Source organism: Vitis riparia, chromosome 18 (assembly GCF_004353265.1).
Source record: "Vitis riparia cultivar Riparia Gloire de Montpellier isolate 1030 chromosome 18, EGFV_Vit.rip_1.0, whole genome shotgun sequence".
Taxonomy (NCBI): domain Eukaryota; kingdom Viridiplantae; phylum Streptophyta; class Magnoliopsida; order Vitales; family Vitaceae; genus Vitis; species Vitis riparia.
Window position 1 is genome coordinate 28,159,467 of NC_048448.1, and position 18,309 is coordinate 28,177,775.

Sequence of the window (18,309 nt, forward strand, 5' to 3'; positions counted from 1 at the left end):
AATATTTGAATTCAACTTGGCTCTGATACCAATTGTTAGTATTTAACGCGGAAATTAACACACAAATTCAAGATCGTTGAATTCAACAAATCTCAAGAAAATTAAAGAATTGATTACATATCGTTTGAAGAACACGCAACCATGTTAAATCGAGAGATCCCCTTCAATTTATAAACCTTAAATTTTTTTCTCTCTTCTTCTCCTTATCAAATTTTAATACACAGAATTATTTCCTTTAATTGATGGAAGAGAACTTACTTACAAAGGGGGTTTTGTATCTTTCTTTTATAGATAGGAGAAGAGGGCCAAGAATAATCGTTTAGGAAACTGTTCTGAACGTGTTATTCTAATAACTGTTTTATTCTTATTTACCCACTCCATCAAAGGGCAAATATCCTTACAACAGTTATTAACTATTTTGGGCATTCTTTTAATTGGCTAAAAAAACTTTTATAAGTGGATAAAAAATTAAAACACTAGGTTAGTGGGCCACCCACTTAATTTTAACGTGGAAATAACATTCTTATATTTGGTTTCACCATGAGAAATACAAAAGAAAATCAAATATGATTAAAATTTGTAAAAACGTTATATATTTTAAAATTATTTAATCTTTATATAATAGTGGGACATAAGTAAAATGAGTTTGAAGAAGCATATAAAAATAATTTATTAAGTTTAAACTTTTTTTTTCTTCTATTTTTTTCTCTTTATTTTATTTTCCTCACATTTTTCTTCAATTTTCTAGAACCAAACATAGCCTAAGATAATATAGAAATGGAATAGAAATTGGAAACACTTTTTGAAGTGATTGAGCCCACTGAAGCAAAGAAACCTACAAAAAAGTTTTCAATCCATGATCTTTGTCAGTTCTTCCAAACACCACCTAGAACGGGCATAGTTTTCTGACAGAATTATGAGGTAAATCCTTGACTCTTCAATAGCTTTTAAAAGTTCTGCTGCAATCTCTTCTCCTCTTGGAAGCTCTTCATCTTCCCTAAAGGTACGAATCCCTTTCCGACTCAAAGTTCTGTAGAGATGATCTGTAAAATTATGGCGGGTATCTTCACCTATAAAGCTCAAGAAAACATCGTAATTCCATCCACGAATAGAAATGGAAGATGAAGAAGAAGACGCTCTTTGACTTTGAGGATTTGCAAAAGCCATCCGCTCCTACTATGAGGACTCACTTTAACTCAGCTTAAATACATGCAATTTCTTCATAAAAAGTGAAAAGAAATTGCAGGAGAACACAGGTTGGTGGAAAGACAGAGATGGAATCTCCCTTGCAAGGTGGGGGTTGTGTGTGCTACAAATCTTGTCAAAGGTCTCTACTGGATCCGGACTCTTTTCAATTGTTTACAAATTAGTCTCCATATATAAAAAATAAAAATGGATTTCAATATTTTAATTATTATTTAATTTTAAATGTAAGAAAGAGGTTTGACTCCAACCATCCACCCATTCACCCACACATGTGATGCCCACAATACTTCAGCATGACACGTCTCCGAGGAACAAGGAAAGTAGATGGAATGCCGTGAAAATCATTTTGTTGGAAAATCATTTAATTTAATTTACATCATTAATGATTGATGTGGGAGTGGAGGACGAAATTTCGTCTCACTATAAATGAATTCTTTGAAAATTTCTGAAAATTGTATTATGATATTTGAAATAATAAAATTTTTCAAATAAATTATTTTATGCATTTCTTATGTATTATTTTTGCATATCCTTATAATTTTCTTTTGCATTATTTCATGTACTTGTATTATTCTTTTTTTCAGTATCCATGATTGATTAATTAATTATCATAATTCTCTTTTACGTGCTTAGTAAAAACATTTTTAAGGCTTAAAATGGTATTACTATAGTACCTTACCAATAGGTAACCTAACCTCTGGATTCAGACTCGATTTTTGCTAATACGTCTTTTCTTTAAAAATGGAGTTACACTAGGGTTTTATTTCTTATTTTATTTTCTTTTAAAAATAAACAAAAATAAGTAACGACTCCAACTTAAAAAAAAAAAATAGTTTTTTACAATAAAAACAAGTCTCACTATCAAGTAAGGACACACATGAAAAATGCGGGTTCACAATTGTATTTCTTAGACTTAAAATATAAAACAATTACTAAATCAACAAATCTTGTAAGTTTTTAAATATTTGATCATAAAAGATTCAAAGTACAATGGAACAAATAGTTTTCAAAAGAAAAAAAAAATGTTTAAAATGGAAAATCTAACAATAAAGACAATGAAACAAGGTGATATGGTAAGAGTTAAATAGAAAAATCTTCTATTCGTGAATTTATAGCTTATTTAGTAGAAAAAAAGTGAATTTATAGCTTATTTAGTATAAAGTTTAATTTAATTAGATCATGCCCAAATTTATTCCTTTTAACTCTATCTATTAGGTAAAGGTAGTGTGAAATTTTGGCCTCTCTCCACCTTTCTTCGCTTCTGACATTGTTATGCATTGCTTCTTCAACTCCAACCACAACAACTGATGATCGAAGAAAATGAGACAATAGTCAATGAATAATTTATTAATTTATTTCTTAATTCAATAGCATTGGAATGTCAGCTGGAATATTCCAAGTCCATAAAACCAAAGTTTATTATTTAATATTTTTTAGCACACCACTCATGACTCTACAACCTTCCTGCCAACTTGGAGGGTTTGGTTTGCAACAACTTAGTTAATTGGTAAGTGTCTTTTCTCTAAACCATAAATTCAAATGATCAACTCCTACGTTTTAATTTACAAAAACCAGAGATTTGTTTTACTAGTTATTTTAATTTAAGGAAGCAAAAAAGGGTTTACCTTAATGTAAAAAAAAAAAAAAAAAAAAAAAGGAGTTGAAAAGTAATCAAATCACTAAAAAACATATTTGGAGTTCTTTCAATGTGGGTTAGGCTCAATTTGTGCCCATGCAACGGAAATGGGTGATTTTTTTTTTTTTCCTTTTCCTTTATCTTGGTGTAGATCTTGTGATATTGTTATTAAAATAGAAGGTAAAAATATAAATTATATACAAATTATTTTAACTTTAGGAAAAAATGTTTATTTTAATTTAAAATAAATAAATAAAAAAGAACCGACTTTATCTCAACTGTATAAGACTTCATAAAAATTATCTTATTTGTAAAATATTTTTAGATGTAAAAGTAAAAAAAATTAAATAAACCATTTTATGACCTTTTTCACAAGTATCCATTTATATCATAGTCTAATTTTAAAATGTAAGAATAAGTCAATTACTCTAAACTATATCATTTATAATTTTTTTAATTATTAATATGATACCTAAATTTCTACGGAATTTGAATAAAATATGGATAAGCCAAAAAATTGTCAAATCAAGATAATTTTAAACTATCCCATTTCAAACTTTTCTAATACAACATGATATTTTATCATGTCCAAAGAAATTGGAATAGCCAAAAGTTGTCAAATCAAGATATATCTATTGTGGACATGGCATTGGGAGGCATCTTAGCATTGTATTTATTGAACAGAAAATAAATCATGAAAGCTGAATAATACGAATATTCAATGAAATCTTTGGCATGTTATTTCTTTGCAGCTTCAACATGGTGGCATGTCGGATGGAGGAGGCAACATTTGAGCTTCTAGGTGTTTACCATTTTTCACTAAGAATGCAGTTTCCATAGCCCAAGTCAGATGTTCTTCTACATGGCAGTGCATGAACCACACTCCTACAATAGAGAAAATACACAACATTACACCTAACTTAATTGTAATATTAAGAAAAATTATTTCCTTAGTATGCAGGTTGGCAGTTTCAAGGGTTGTATTTTTTTTTTTTTTTTTAAATAGAGGACATGAGTGCTTGCAACATACTAGGGTTGGAGGCCTCGAACCTGATTGCAACCCAACCATTCTTAGGAACAGAGATGGTATTCTGATGGGGAGGATCCACCAGATTGTAGCGCATAGGATCCCTATTTTCATCGAAATTCCCAAATCCCCATCCAACAACATAGAAACTGTGTCCATGGAGATGCATGGGGTGGATTGCCCCTCCAACCAAGTTTGTCCCTTGAAAAACAAGCTCCACTGTGGAGTTATACTCAAGAACCCTTACTTCTGTTCCGGTGCTCGGCAACTGATAGAGTAATGGAAGATAATCAGCTGTAAAATCAAACACCACTGGTGGAACGCTAGGAAATTTATCTTCATATACACCACTAATGTTATAATAGTAAGCTTCCAATATGTCAATTGTAGGGGTATGGAAGCTTATGTTGTTTATACTTGCGGCAGACCACGTCCCATTTGGCCCTGAATATGAATCATTGACGCATGGGTACGAGTTTAAAGAAACAGTGTAAATCAGTTTAGTGCTCGTGCTCAATGGGACATTGCAAGGATGTTCTGCATCTGCTAAGCTTCGGAGGTTGGCCATGACCTGAACCGATGCATTTGTGTCATTGTATGCAGGTAAATGAGGCAAGAAGGGAGGTGAAGATGGAGTGTAGTATCCCCTGTACTGAACAATAGCTGTGGTGGTTGTGTTATCATAAATATTACGACCTGTCGGGGTAAGGGAAAAAATTATAGCTACCATGTAATAATGATCCGAGTGTTGGTTAGCTTCTAGTAAGACATCGAAGGTTTGGCCAGGAAATATTGTGATATAATCTTGTGTCAATGGTTTCGTGTAGCTACCATCTATTCCTACCACTGTCATTTTATGCTTGGCAATGGAGAAGAAGAGAGCCTCGTGCAAGGCAGCATTGATTATGCGAAGTAGATAGGTCTTTCCATAATCCACTGCTAGCTTGAATGTGCCTGCAATTAGAAAGGGAAAGTTGTGTACTTATGACTAGCCAAAAGAAAAAAGAAAAAGTTTCCATGAGGATCCACCAATTATGAAGTAATTGATTGATTAGGGGTGTAAATTTGGCTCCATAGTTCAAAATTATATTTGGACTAGCCTTTTCTCACGTGTTAAATCATGGCTTTACTATCCTCATAGTTGTATTCCTCTTTTTTAGCATTAAGCTTTAAATATGTTGATGTTAATAAGAAAAAGTAATATGGTCAACATACAAGAAAATGAAATCGTGTACAATTTTAAAATGGGAAGTTAAACTTAATTTGTACCTGATTTTGAGCATGGAAGTAGATCACCAGGTTGTCCATTTATCAATAAAGAATCAGAGGCATTGGCGTCAACTCCACTTGCAAGCCCTTCATCTCGAATCACATTCACATCAATCTTCCACCATTGTCTTGCATTTTAACAACTCCAATAATTTTAGATTTTGCTTTGTTGGTTAATTCATAATATGTAAATTAACATTTAAAACTAACAACACTTATACCTAATATGATGAGAACTTCTGCATTAGGTTTGTGAAAAGGATACTTGGTTTCATTCTTGGGATAGACGATTATAGCTCCATGAACGATGGCTCGGGTCCAATCACTATGAGCATGCCACCATAAAGTGCCTTCCTCAGAGGAAAGGATGATCTTCTGACTAAACTTTGACCCTGGCTGAATTGGATATTGTGTGATATACTCGGGACCATCTGTCCATGGATATCTAGGCATGTTCACCCCATGCCTGCAAAACAATAACAATACGTTAAAACTAGTACTTATTTTCGAACTAACAAAAGATGGCATGCAACAACATATTATCATAGTAACAAGCGGCATCAACTGTATTTCAATGGAACTAAAGCAAATAACCCTAAAGTATTGTTTTAAATTTGACTTTATTTGCAAAGCAATATATTGCAGCCCCCTCTTAGAAATGAAAGAATGCATGCCATGTAGGTATGCTGTCGTCGCTCTTTCTCTGAGACACTCTCAAGACCTACCAATGAATGGTGAGATTTTCTTTTCCCTTTTATAAACGTCAACAATGATCGTCTCTCCTTTCATAGCATATATAGTTGGTCCCGGAAATTGTCCATTTACTGTTAAGATGTCCTTGGTGCTACAAAGCCTTGTATATGAAGCTTCCCTCACCTGCAACCAATTAAAAGTTAACCACCAACCTCATCCCAAAAGAAATATTACATGCATGAATAGTTGCATCGATCCATTCATGCAAGTGTATAACCACTTAAAAATTGATAGCATGCATGAACGACTCAACGACACCAGGGTAAGGGGTCTTACGAGGGAAAATGAGAGTCATACTGCTCCCTAAATATTATGATCAGAAGGTGACATTAAGGCTAGAATCATATATAGTATTTACCACAAAAGTATGCCGACGGGTTGAAGCTTGGCAATGGATGCCACCACCAAAAAGTTGAAATACTAAAATTTGTAAGAGGAAAACCTTCATGATCAGCGATATCTTCTCTGGAATAAAAGCCTCTTATCTTTTCCTAAACACAACTCCTTCAATTTTCTTACTACTTTTGTTGTATGTCTTTCATATGTGATTCATTATATAGTCATGATAATTCTCTCAGGATACAATTCCTCCTCTCCACGTATCAATATAAGAAGAAGTGATTTGAATGTGTATTGGTTTTTAATGTTCTTTGACCACTTCAATGAGCAGGACCACTATATATAATAATGATATTTGATCACTTACCAAATTAAAATAAACCAAATGTGTGAAGAATTATTTTCGAATAAATTTCTTACAGGTTACTTACACGTTATTTTAGAATTAAGAAAATTTCTTACAGCTAACAATTGTGAAAATTTCTTACAGGTTACTTACACGTTATTTTAGAATAAATTTAAAATATTCTTTCACAAGTCTTCTATTGATTATTTCAAGAAATATTAATTAAGCCATGAAAATTTTGGCTTCGCGTATAAACTGTTTTTCATAGACAACTCCTTTTAAGAATTATTTTAAAATTATTTTTTAAGATAATCAATAGTGTTGAACCAATGATTTTGGCAAACATGATTATTGTTTTCGTCTGGATGGGACAAAGTTGTTTCCTGTTAGCTGTATATATCTGTACATACCATAATTTGGTTGTTTCCTTAGGGATAATACCTTCCTAATTAGGACTCTCAATTGTATATATATATATATATATGTGTATTATTCCTCTAATAAATAAGAAGGAATTGAGAAATACCTTGATTCAGTTACATGGTATCAGAGCCATTGGCTCAAATTCTGGGTTTGTTCTTAGGTCAAGGGATAAAAATGACCTGGTAGTGTCACTGCCTTCGGAGGGAGAAGCGAGGTGTCAAGATCGGTCGGTACCCGAAGTCCGGCGACCTGATGCTGAACGCGTGAAGCTCACTCGTTCGGACTGAGAAGCAGGACGCATCAACTCACGCACCGGCGCGTGGAGAAGCGCGTGGAAGAGCGTAGCAGCTTCTGTTGACCTCCGATCAGTTGCGTTGGCTTCGCAATCCCGTTCTCTGGCCAGGGTGATCTCGCTCTTGTTCTTTGAGATTCTGCCATTGGGACGCGTCGATGGAGATTTGTCAGATTTGTCACCATCGCTAGTCCGGTGAACCTTGCCCCTCGATCCACCTTCCTGAGACGCCTTCTTCTCAGATCCCAACACCCTCTCACGCCTTCTCTCCGCTGTCGAAGCAACGCCGTCTTCCGAAATCATTGAAAGCCCCGGCCTTCACTGCCCAGAGGAGCGCCTTTTAGGGTTCGCCACTACTGTTACTTAGCCGAAGTAAATCTCGACTCACCACCACTTCGACACTGATCACCGGCGTTCCTCTTGCTCCACCGCAACCCTAGATTCGCACTTTGCTCCGAATCTGGCCGGCTGTTCCCTGTACATCGCAGTCGCCGGAAACCGACGATTGTGATTCTCCGATCCAGTAGCACACTCCTTTTCGCCCACCTTGGCAGCCACGACAACAATCCATTTTGTCAAGGGTTTTATAGTTGCTTTTGACGCAAGCTTTGACGCTTTTGACGCCTTCGTGTAAGAGAGGTACTGGTCTCTTTCTTCTTGCTGTGTGGTGAATTGTAATTTCTGGTCTGGGCTGATTACTTTGGAGATTGAATTTTATTATCATGGAAGAGAATAAGAATTATGTTGCTAATATAGTGCCCATTGTGTCAAAAATAACTGAACACAAATTAAATGGGTCTAATTATATTGAATGGAGCAAGACTATCAAAATTTATCTGAAAAGTGTTGCTAAAGATGACCACTTGACTGAGGAACCTCCTACTGATATCACTAGAAAACTTTGGTTGCAAGATGATGCACGGTTATTTCTGCAGATGAAAAACTCTATTAATAGTGATATCGTTGGTCTGCTGAGTCATTGTGAATTTGTTAAAGAGCTAATGGATTATCTTGATTTTCTTTACTCTGGAAAAGGAAATGTCTCTCGGATGTATGATGTATGGAATGCCTTCCATTGTCTTGAAAAGGGAGCTAAATCCCTCACTGCATATTTTATGGACTTCAAGAAGGTATATGAGGAATTGAATGCACTTATGCCTTTCAGTCCGGATGTTAAAGTACAACAGGCTCAAAGGGAACAGATGGTTGTTATGAGTTTCTTATCCGGTCTCCCATCTGAGTTTGAGACTGCAAAATCTCAGATTCTTTCTGGTTCTGACATTGGTTCCCTTCAGGAAGTTTTCAGTAGAGTTCTACGAACTGAGAATGTCTCATCTTCTCAGCACACCAATGTTCTTGTTGCAAAAGGAGGAAATGCAGAAAATACAAGAAGGGTGAATAACAGGGGCAGAAACAGGGCATTCGAAAATCGTGGCAATGATTCAAGTACTATTGTGTGTTTTTACTGCCATGAGGCTGGCCATACCAAGAGAAACTGCAGGAAATTGCAAAATCGAAATCGGAGAATTCAAATTGCCAATGTTGCTACATCTGATACTGCTACATTTTCAGACTTCTCAGACAAGATCGTCACAATGACAGCAGAAGAGTTTGCTAAATATTCACAGTATCAAGACGCACTGAAAGCATCTACTCCTGTTAGTGCTCTGGCAGAGTCAGGTAAAACATGTCTTGTCTCCTCCTCAAACAAATGGATAATTGATTCAGGTGCCACAGATCATATGACAGGTAATCATAAAACTTTCTCTACCTTCAGAACACATTCTACTCCTCCTGTTACTGTTGCTGATGGTTCTACCTATGAGATTAAAGGGTCTGGGACTGTGAAACCAACATCTTCTATTATGTTATCTTCTGTGTTAAACTTACCAAATTTGGCCTTTAACTTAATTTCTGTCAGTAAACTTACCAAAAATCTGAATTGTAGTGTCTCATTTTTCCCTGATCATTGTGTGTTTCAGGATCTTATGACGAAACGGACATTTGGTAAAGGACATGTATCTGATGGGCTTTATATTCTTGATGAGTGGGTACCTCGACCAGTTGCGTGTGTCAGTACTGCCCCTCTTGTTGAAGCTCATTGTCGGTTAGGACATCCTTCTCTGCCGGTGTTGAAGAAATTGTGTCCTCAGTTTGATAATTTACCTTCATTAGATTGTGAGTCATGTCTTTTTGCGAAGCATCATCGTAGTTCTTTAGGCCCAAGGATTAATAAACGGGCTGAGTCTTTGTTTGAGTTAGTACATTCTGATCTTTGGGGTCCTTGTCCTATTACTTCTAAAACTGGGTTTTGATATTTTTTTACCTTTGTGAATGATTTTTCTCGAATGACTTGGATTTAATTATGAAGAATTGTTCAGAAGTATTTTCACATTTTTGTGCATTCTCTGCTAAGATTAAAACCTAATATGATGTGTCTGTGAAAATATTAAGAAGCGATAATGGAAAAGAATATGTGTCTAACTCATTTCAGAACTACATGAGTCACAATGGGATTCTTCATCAAACATCTTGTGTTGATACTCCTTCTCAAAATGGGGTTGCTGAAAGAAAAAATAGGCATTTACTTAAGACGGCTTGTGCACTCATGTTTCAGATGAAGGTTCCGAAACAATTTTAAGCTGATGCAGTTTCCACAGCTTGTTTTATGATCAACCGTATGCCCACTGTAGTGCTTAAAGGTGATATTCCGTACAAAGTAATACATCCACAGAAATCACTCTTTCCAATTGAACCAAGAATTTTTGGATGTATATGCTATGTTAGAGATACAAGGCCTTCTGTTACTAAACTTGATCCTAAGGCGTTAAAGTGTGTTTTCTTGGGGTACTCAAGACTGCAAAAGGGTTATAGATGTTTCTCAACTGATCTCAATAAGTATCTAGTATCAACGAATGTTGTGTTTTCAAAAGACACATCATTTTTCTCTTCACCCACAAGTTCTGCAAGTGAGGAGGAGGATGAAGAATGGCTTGTGTATCAAATGGTTAATTCAAGACCAACTGTTGGGCAATCAAGTGTGATTGATTCTGATGCGTCTCTTGCTCATTTAGGTACTGTTGTTGATGTTCCTCCTGCTCCAGTCAAACCACCAATTGTACAGGTGTACTCTCGGCGCCCAGTGACAACAGATACATGTCCTACACCAACTCCTTCGTCATCTGATCCTTCCAGTGATCTCGACCTTCCCATTAGCCTTCGAAAAGGTAAACGACACTGCAAATCTACCTATTCCATTGTTAACTTTGTGTCTTATGATCACCTGTCATCTTCCTTAAGTGTTCTTGTAGCCTCTTTAGATTCTATTTCAGCACCTAAAACTGTTACAGAGGCCCTGAATCATCCTGGTTGGAAGAATGCAATGCTTGAAGAAATTCATGCATTGGAGGACAATCACACATGGAAACTTGTTGATTTGCCTCAAGGAAAGAAAGTTGTTGGCTGCAAGTGGGTCTTTGAGGTAAAAGTTAATCCTGATGGCTTTGTGGCAAGACTGAAAGCTAGGCTTGTAGCTAGAGGATATGCTCAGACATATGGAGTAGACTATTCTGATACTTTTTCTCCAATTGCCAAACTAAATTCAGTTCGACTATTTATTTCTATTGCTGCTTCCCAATAGTGGATGATACATCAGTTAGACATCATGAATGCTTTTCTTCATGGTGATCTAGAAAAAGAAGTCTATCTGGAGCAACCTCCTGGGTCTGTTGCTCAGGGGAAGTATGGGAAGGTTTGTTGTCTGAAAAAAGCTCTCTATGGATTGAAGCAGAGTCCCTATGCTTGGTTTGGAAAATTCAGTAAGGAGATTCAAGCATTTGGCATGAACAAGAGCAAGAAAGATCATTCCATTTTCTACAAGAAATCAACTACTGGTATCATACTTCTTGTGGTTTATGTCGATGATATAGTTATTACGGGAAATGATCATGCATGAATCTCTGATCTTAAGGCATTCATGCATTCCAAGTTTCATACAAAGGATTTGGGTGAACTGAAGTATTTCCTGGGAATAGAAGTATCAAGGAGCAAGAAAGGGATGTTCTTATCATAGAGGAAGTATGTGCTTGATCTGCTTAAAGAGACTGGTAAGATAAAAGCAAAGCCATGTACTACCCCGATGGTTCCTAATGTACAACTTATGCTAGATGATGGAGATCCCTTCTACAACCCTGAGAGGTATCTGAGAGTGGTTGGAAAGCTGAATTATCTCACCGTGACGCGACCATATATTGCATATACAGTAAGTGTTGTTAGTCAGTTCACATCTGCACCTACAATAAAGCATTGGGCAGCTTTAGAGCAAATTTTGTGCTATCTAAAGAAGGCTCCTGGTCTAGGCATACTATACAGTAGTCAGGGACATACTCGCATTGAGTGTTTTTCTGATGCGGATTGGGCAGGTTCTAAGTTTGATAGAAGATCCACTATAGGTTATTGTGTGTTTTTTGGTGGGAATCTAGTGGCTTGGAAAAGTAAGAAGCAGAGTGTTGTATTCCGTTCGAGTGCAGAATCTGAGTATAGGGCCATGGCACAGGCTACTTAAATCATATGGATACATCAACTCTTATGTGAAGTGGGAATGAAGTGCACAATGCCAGCGAAGCTTTGGTGTGACAATCAAGCCACTCTTCATATTGCTACGAACCCAGTCTATCATGAAAGAACCAAACACATTGAGGTCGATTGTCACTTCATTCGTGAAAAGATTGAGGAAAATCTAATCTCTACTGGCTATGTGAAGACTGGAGAGGAACTTGGGGATATTTTTACAAAAGCTCTAAATGGAACTCGAGTTGAGTACTTTTGTAACAAGCTGGGCATGATCAACATTTATGCTCCAGCTTGAGGGGGAGTGTTAGCTGTATATATCTGTACTTACCATAATTTAGTTGTTTCCTTAGGGATAATATCTTCCTAATTTAAGACTCTCAATTGTGTGTGTGTGTATATTATATATATATATATATATATATGAGTATTATTCCTCTAATAAAGATACAAAGAATTGAGAAATACCTTTGTTGATTTACACTCAGAAAAGAAGTATGCTGGGTGTTTCATCAGGCAACTTGCATTCATCACCCAACACCAACTTTGCTTGATTTTCATAATCAAACTTCCCATATTCACCACCAAGTGCTAAAAAAGACACCTAATCAGAAAGGCTTGGTAACAAATTTCAGCAAAATCAAAGGTAATATTCAAACAAAAATGTCTACCTAAAATATTGAAGAAACAAGAAAGAACGACTCCTTAAAGAATTTCAGTTGCTTCAATCAATATAACTCAATAAGAGAAAAGATGAAGACTCACCTAAAAGTCGACAGAAATATAATATACCATCACTAATTTTGAGCATGCATGACCAAATCAACAAAAAAGAGAATTTTATTGGAATAAAGAGTCTGGACGATGGTAGTCATTCTTGAGGACGCTTGCGCTTGAGCGTGGGATGGTTGGTGGGTCTGTCATTGCTGCCACTATAACTAGAGTCCATTCCACTTCGATTGAATCCTGCTCTGTCACTGCTTCTCTCGACTACATTACAACCCCTACTTTCAAGTTGTTTTCTATTTCCTGGATGGATTCCTTCAAGGTCTTCTGCATAAATAAGACATACCCCACACTTCTTCACCACATTGGATGCACTTGAGTTGAATCTGTGGGCTGCTTCAAAAGAAATCTCAATGTGATTCCAGTCATTGGGGTCATTGAATTGAAACAACCTCAACTGGGAACATGGTTGATAACCCAGCCAGACGTGTTCTGCCCCAACATGGTTGCCTTTCCAATGGAAATCATGACCGAAGTCTTTCAAGTCTCCATAATCAAAAACATCAGAATTCAAATGGCATATAATTCTTTCAGGAAGTTGTTCAAGAACAGAGCAGAGAGCAAATCCCAAGAAGTCATCATTATACCAATCTGTAGGTAGCTCTATTTTAATAGAAGATCCCACACTCTGATGCCAGATCCACTCAGGGATTCCACTGCCAGGAAAAACAATACTAAATGCAATATTTTCAAACAACTTTTGCATCAAAACTGGTGAAGTAGTTAGAGAGGAAACAGAAGCAGTGGAAGACACATAATTATGTGGAAATCTTTGTATTTCATTCCTCTTATCACCACAGGATTGGTCCTCAACTGATTTGGAGCAATTATAGAATAGGAACTGTAGCCCTTCCAGTGTGCTTACACTTGACGAGCCTGGTAAAAGTGCTGTGCAATTGTGTGGATGTATGTCTCGGACACTTGGTGGAAGCTTTGGAATTTCTGTGAGACTCTGGTACTGCCCCAGTCGGAGGTCTTTTAGGCTTGTAAGTTCACTGATGCCTGCAGGTATGCTTAGAAAATCGTTTCTGCTTAGATCTAACTTCTTCAATGAGATTAAGGAGCAAATACTATTGGGGATTGCTCCTTCTATTTGTTTGCAGTCACTTAGGTCTAAATTTGTGAAGGACCTAAAACAAGAAAAACCAGAAGGCAAGCGCAAACCAATCCCGTTTGAACTGTTTCTATGCAACAACCAGAATGAAAAGAGCGAACCCAATGATGTAGGTGCTAATCTTTTACATCCAGGATAGATCAATACTTTGAGGTTTCTCAAAAGAACAATTGAATCAGGTGGTTGTGTTATAGCAGTTCCATCTGCATGGAGCTGCGCTAGATGTTGCAGGCTCCCAAGGTTCTTTGGCAAATTGTTTAATTGTGAACAACCAGAGACAATGAGTGTTTCAAGAAATGTCAATGTACACATGCCTTTTGGAAGACTCACAAGATTCTTGCAATTCCTCAGATTCAATAAAACAAGGCCTTTTAGAGAGTCAATAGAAGAGGGTAGCCCTTCTATTGATGTTCCATCTAAAAGAAGCTCTTTCAAATTTTCCATTTCCTCCATCATTTCTGGAAAATTCTCTAATTTTGAACAACCAGAGAGAAAGAGATATTCAAGGGATTCCAACTTACAGACACTTGTGGGAAGACTCTTAAGATTTTTGCACCTTTTCAGATCCAATAAAACAAGTCCAGTGAGATGCTCAATTGAGGAGGGAAGTTCCTCAATAGCTGTTGAAGCCAAATAAAGCTCCAATAAATGTTCCATGTTACCTTGAATATCTGGAAACTTCTTGAGCTCTGAGCAGCCAGACAAATTAAGAATTTCAAGCGCTTCCATGTCGATGATGCTCGGAAAATTGCTAAGCTTTTTGCAGTTTTTCAAATTCAACAAAATAAGCTTGCTCAGCTTTCCAATAGATGGGTGAACCTTAACCAAACTTGAACAACCATCAAGAATTAGTTTCTCCAGATTGGGTGCACTAACTGAGATGTCTGGAATTTCAACGAGGCGTTGACAGGAACTCAATCTGATGGTATTTAACTTTTCAAGAAGCTGTAACAGAAAATAATAATAATGGCTTCAATATATAAGCTTTCATGGACTTTAGAGATTAATTAAAGAAGTGACACGAATAAATAATCAATAATCATACCATGTCACTTTCCCAAAGTTGTTTTAAGCTGCTATAACACATGTCAAGTTCTACAAGGTCCTCTGCATAAAAACTTGATGGCAAAGATTCCAAAGGATATCCTTGCCAATAGAGATATCTTAGCTCATAAGAAGGGAATTCAAAGTCTTTAGACAACTTTACTTTACTGTGCTCCCCCATCGAAGCAAATTCATGATCTGAATAGATTTTGAGCAACCTAAGATTCTTCATCTTTGCAAAGGATTCAGTAGTAATGTGTATCGGCTTTGGTATAGACAAGTTCAAGAGTATGCCTTTAATTGCCTCTGTTCCCTGACAAACAAGAGTAGAGGACAAGTGAAGAGCAAAATACATACAAGTAATATTTGTAACCTAAACAAAAATGATATTATTGAAGCTTATATATTCTAAATATCATTCAAGTTTAAAAGTAGGTTCATTTGCAGTTTGCTCTTACCATTTTTCTTGTTAATACACGACTTACAACCTCAGGATAGCACAATCTGCTCCATTTTCCAGGTTCTTCAGGAAATCCTTGTCCAACAATGTCTTTCCCCATTTGTTGTAACAAATCATGCATCCATATCTTGTTGTCTACAATACTTATGAGGCACTTATCACCAAGGACTCGTATTCCACTCTCTGCATAGAAGTTACAAGCCTCTAGGATTCTAGTAACAAAATCTTTATCCTCTCCATTAAAGAAGCAAGCAACATCTAGGAATATTTGTTGTTGTGTGCAATCTAATTCATCATAACTTCTCTTAAGCACACATTGAATTTCTTGGTTAGGTTCCCATTCTAGTTTATGCAATTCACTTTCCCATTGACGTACTGTCTTGCCATATAGGAAACAACCCAAAACTTTAAGACCTAATGGTAAACCATTAACATAATGTACCACAGAATTTGAAAGTGTTTCATAATCTTCCTTGGGGTGGTTCTGTTTAAAAGCATTCCAACAAAAGAGTTCAACAGCTTCCTTGTGATCTAATTTCTTAGCCTCATATAATGTATCCACTTCATGCACCTCCAACAAATGCTTATCTCTAGTTGTTACAATAATTCTACTTCCTGGACCAAACCAATTATGATCACTAGCTAAGGCTTCCAATTGGTTCAAATCATCAACATCATCAAGCACAAGAAGAACCTTTTTAAAGCAAAGCCTATCTTTTATCATATGGATCCCTTCATCAATAGTGCTTATAAAGTTCTTCCTTCTTGGCAAGATATCATGAAGGAGTTGCTTTTGTAAATGAAGTAGACCCTGACTTTTGGAATCCTCTCTAACATTTGCAATAAAGGTAGTAATCATGAATTGAGCAGCAATTCGATTATATAAAACTTTGGCAATGGTTGTCTTACCAATTCCTCCAAGTCCATAGATCCCAACCATGCAAACATCATTTGATACTGAGTCCATCATTTGTGGAAAAATTTCTTCCATTTCTTCCAAATGATAATCCATCCCAATGAGGTTCTTGTCAACATGTAAGAGTTTATGACTAAATCTCATCAAAATAACACGAGTAATATCCTCAATATAATCTGCCTCAGACCTGCCACCAGCAAGGCATATACGTGGATGAGCCAACAGAGTAACAAATAGTAGAAAACATGAACTAAAATTGATTATGCTTAGTTTCATTTATAAACCTGACTTATGAGCAAATAGAATGCATTAGGGGTAAAACAATGAATACATTATATCGCATACTTAAGTGTTTTCATTATGTTGAGTATACATTACAACAAAATCAATAAGTTGAAAGCATCAAATCTATTTAGCTAGCATGAGCTACATGATCGACAATCCTTAGACAATCAGAGATATTATACATAGATGATCTATAGCCATTTTTTCAAGCACTCCATTAGAGCATTGTAGAAAAAGGGTTTCTAAATATAGTCCTTTAATGATGTATAATAACCTCTATCCATACCGAAAGAGCACTCACATCCCTTCCTAGATGATGTCAGCCTTTATTTGATACTTTGCACACTTCCTTTTATAAGCTTCTTTTTCATTAGTCCTGTATTTGTATGTATCAAAAAACACTAAAAAAACAAAAATCAAGAATAGAAGCTTGTGCACACCAATATATTAACCCATTAAAGAAATGCAAAGAAATAGGAAACCAATTAAATATTAATGCAAGGACAAGAAGATATAATATTGTTTTAAATTCAGACCAACTAATTTTAATCGAAGAAAAATATATCTTTAGAAAAAAGACAATTTTGAAAAATAAATAAATCATTTTTTAAATATTCACTTATATTGTGTATGATATCTTAAGAAAGAAATAAATGATCGATGAAGAAAAAAGAGATGATTTTACTGAAAATCAACTTATTCCCTGTCATATTGATTACAACGAAATCCTGCTTCAGACAATTATTTGTGATCATCAAATCAGTAAAAGCAATGTATCTTAATCACACATGCAAGTCAAAATAAAACATCATCATTTTCATATACAACCAAAACAATCTCCATTTCCCATAACAAAATGAAAAAACAGGAAACAAAAGCCCACCCAAAAAATCATGTCAATGAAACACCTTATTGAAATCTACAGTTTTGAGTGTGTGAACAAATTTAAAAAGGGGTTCCTTTCTGGCATTTCAAGGATAGGGATTAAGTTTGAAAGACTTGGTTTTGAACAAAAACAAAGTAGATGACATTTTAGAAGTATCATCAAGAAACTTTGGCCTTCTATCTTGAGTCTCATCTACATGACTGAGTCTTGAGACCTTTTATATGCAACTTATATTTTGAAAGAGTAATGTTATATCATTAAAAAAAAAGTAAAGGAAAAAGAAACAAAAAAGAAAGAAAGAAAGAAAGAAGAAGAAAAAACTCCTCCAAATTGGTTCTCTGTTGAGAAAAACATCATGTTTGCGCCTTACATTTCAAATAGTCACAGGGCCTATGAGAACCAATTCAGGGAAATAATTTAGAAAGTCCATGATTTTTCTATTTTAATTGATGAAGCAGATTTTAACACTGTATATGGGCCATGAACCTGGGTAATCTGTTAATAACCAGAATGAAGCCTTGAATTGAATAATGAATAATAAAGTAGAAATGTAGTTAACCAACACTTAGCTTGAACAATAGCATTCCCATTCAAGGGGGACATAATATTTTGATTTTTTAGGAAAGACACATATGTCGAATATATCTTTTAATAGATTTATGTTTTGTCATTATTTATGTAAAAAATAAAGGATACTCGCAAAAGATTGTATGGAACAAGCTATATTTACCCATTCTGTACATGCCATCCAGAAAGATTGCCCACTTCCCTCAAAGCTGCTCTCCACCTCTGTGTCTTGTGGCCAAAAATGTTTCTTGATTCATGTTGGGCTAATGCTTCTCCATACCACCCTTCCTGCTTTCTCACATCGGAAGGATCCACATGATAGAAAACTGGAAGAATTACTTTTCCATTTTGGTTCCTGCACTCCATGATCTTCACCAATTCGTCCAAACAC

The 18,309-nt window shown here is 35.8% G+C and overlaps 3 protein-coding genes across 4 annotated transcripts; 1 reads left to right on the plus strand and 2 right to left on the minus strand.

Annotated features, from left to right (window-relative positions):
* Positions 1 to 3,458: 3,458 nt before the first annotated feature.
* Positions 3,459 to 6,341, minus strand: LOC117906059 (laccase-15-like). Of its 2 annotated transcripts, none has more exons than XM_034819002.1 (6): positions 6,250 to 6,341; positions 5,864 to 6,014; positions 5,360 to 5,604; positions 5,139 to 5,267; positions 3,893 to 4,823; positions 3,459 to 3,727 (listed from the first exon to the last, which is right to left on the minus strand). In XM_034819002.1, the coding sequence occupies exons 3-6, from the start codon at positions 5,589 to 5,591 to the stop codon at positions 3,649 to 3,651; spliced, it is 1,371 nt and encodes a 456-aa protein (XP_034674893.1). In that variant the 5' UTR covers positions 5,592 to 5,604; positions 5,864 to 6,014; positions 6,250 to 6,341; the 3' UTR covers positions 3,459 to 3,648. The 2 variants fall into 2 exon arrangements, with proteins under 2 accessions (XP_034674893.1, XP_034674892.1); XM_034819001.1 differs by having other exon boundaries at positions 3,873 to 4,823.
* A 5,088-nt stretch (positions 6,342 to 11,429) lies between these two features.
* Positions 11,430 to 11,855, plus strand: LOC117905623 (secreted RxLR effector protein 161-like). Its single transcript, XM_034818503.1, has one exon. The coding sequence runs from the start codon at positions 11,430 to 11,432 to the stop codon at positions 11,853 to 11,855; it is 426 nt and encodes a 141-aa protein (XP_034674394.1).
* Positions 11,856 to 12,342: 487 nt separating this feature from the next.
* LOC117906057 (disease resistance protein RPV1-like) lies at positions 12,343 to 18,284 on the minus strand. Its single transcript, XM_034818999.1, has 5 exons — positions 18,082 to 18,284; positions 15,263 to 16,367; positions 14,806 to 15,117; positions 12,626 to 14,705; positions 12,343 to 12,451 (listed from the first exon to the last, which is right to left on the minus strand). The coding sequence occupies exons 1-4, from the start codon at positions 18,282 to 18,284 to the stop codon at positions 12,732 to 12,734; spliced, it is 3,594 nt and encodes a 1,197-aa protein (XP_034674890.1). The 3' UTR covers positions 12,343 to 12,451; positions 12,626 to 12,731.
* Positions 18,285 to 18,309: the final 25 nt, after the last annotated feature.

Coding starts and splice junctions, on each gene's coding strand:
- LOC117906059 (XM_034819001.1), bottom strand. CDS start 5,591: ATGCCTAGATATCCATGGACAGATGGTCCCGAGTATATCACACAATAT. Junction 5,268..5,359: donor AGAAGTTCTCATCATATTAG/GTATAAGTGTTG, acceptor GTTAAAATGCAA/GACAATGGTGGAAGATTGAT. Junction 3,728..3,872: donor GTTCGAGGCCTCCAACCCTA/GTATGTTGCAAG, acceptor TCTCTATTGTAG/GAGTGTGGTTCATGCACTGC.
- LOC117905623 (XM_034818503.1), top strand. CDS start 11,430: ATGGTTCCTAATGTACAACTTATGCTAGATGATGGAGATCCCTTCTAC.
- LOC117906057 (XM_034818999.1), bottom strand. CDS start 18,284: ATGGAGTGCAGGAACCAAAATGGAAAAGTAATTCTTCCAGTTTTCTAT. Junction 16,368..18,081: donor GGATGGCATGTACAGAATGG/GTAAATATAGCT, acceptor TGCTGGTGGCAG/GTCTGAGGCAGATTATATTG. Junction 14,706..14,805: donor AACTTTGGGAAAGTGACATG/GTATGATTATTG, acceptor TTTCTGTTACAG/CTTCTTGAAAAGTTAAATAC.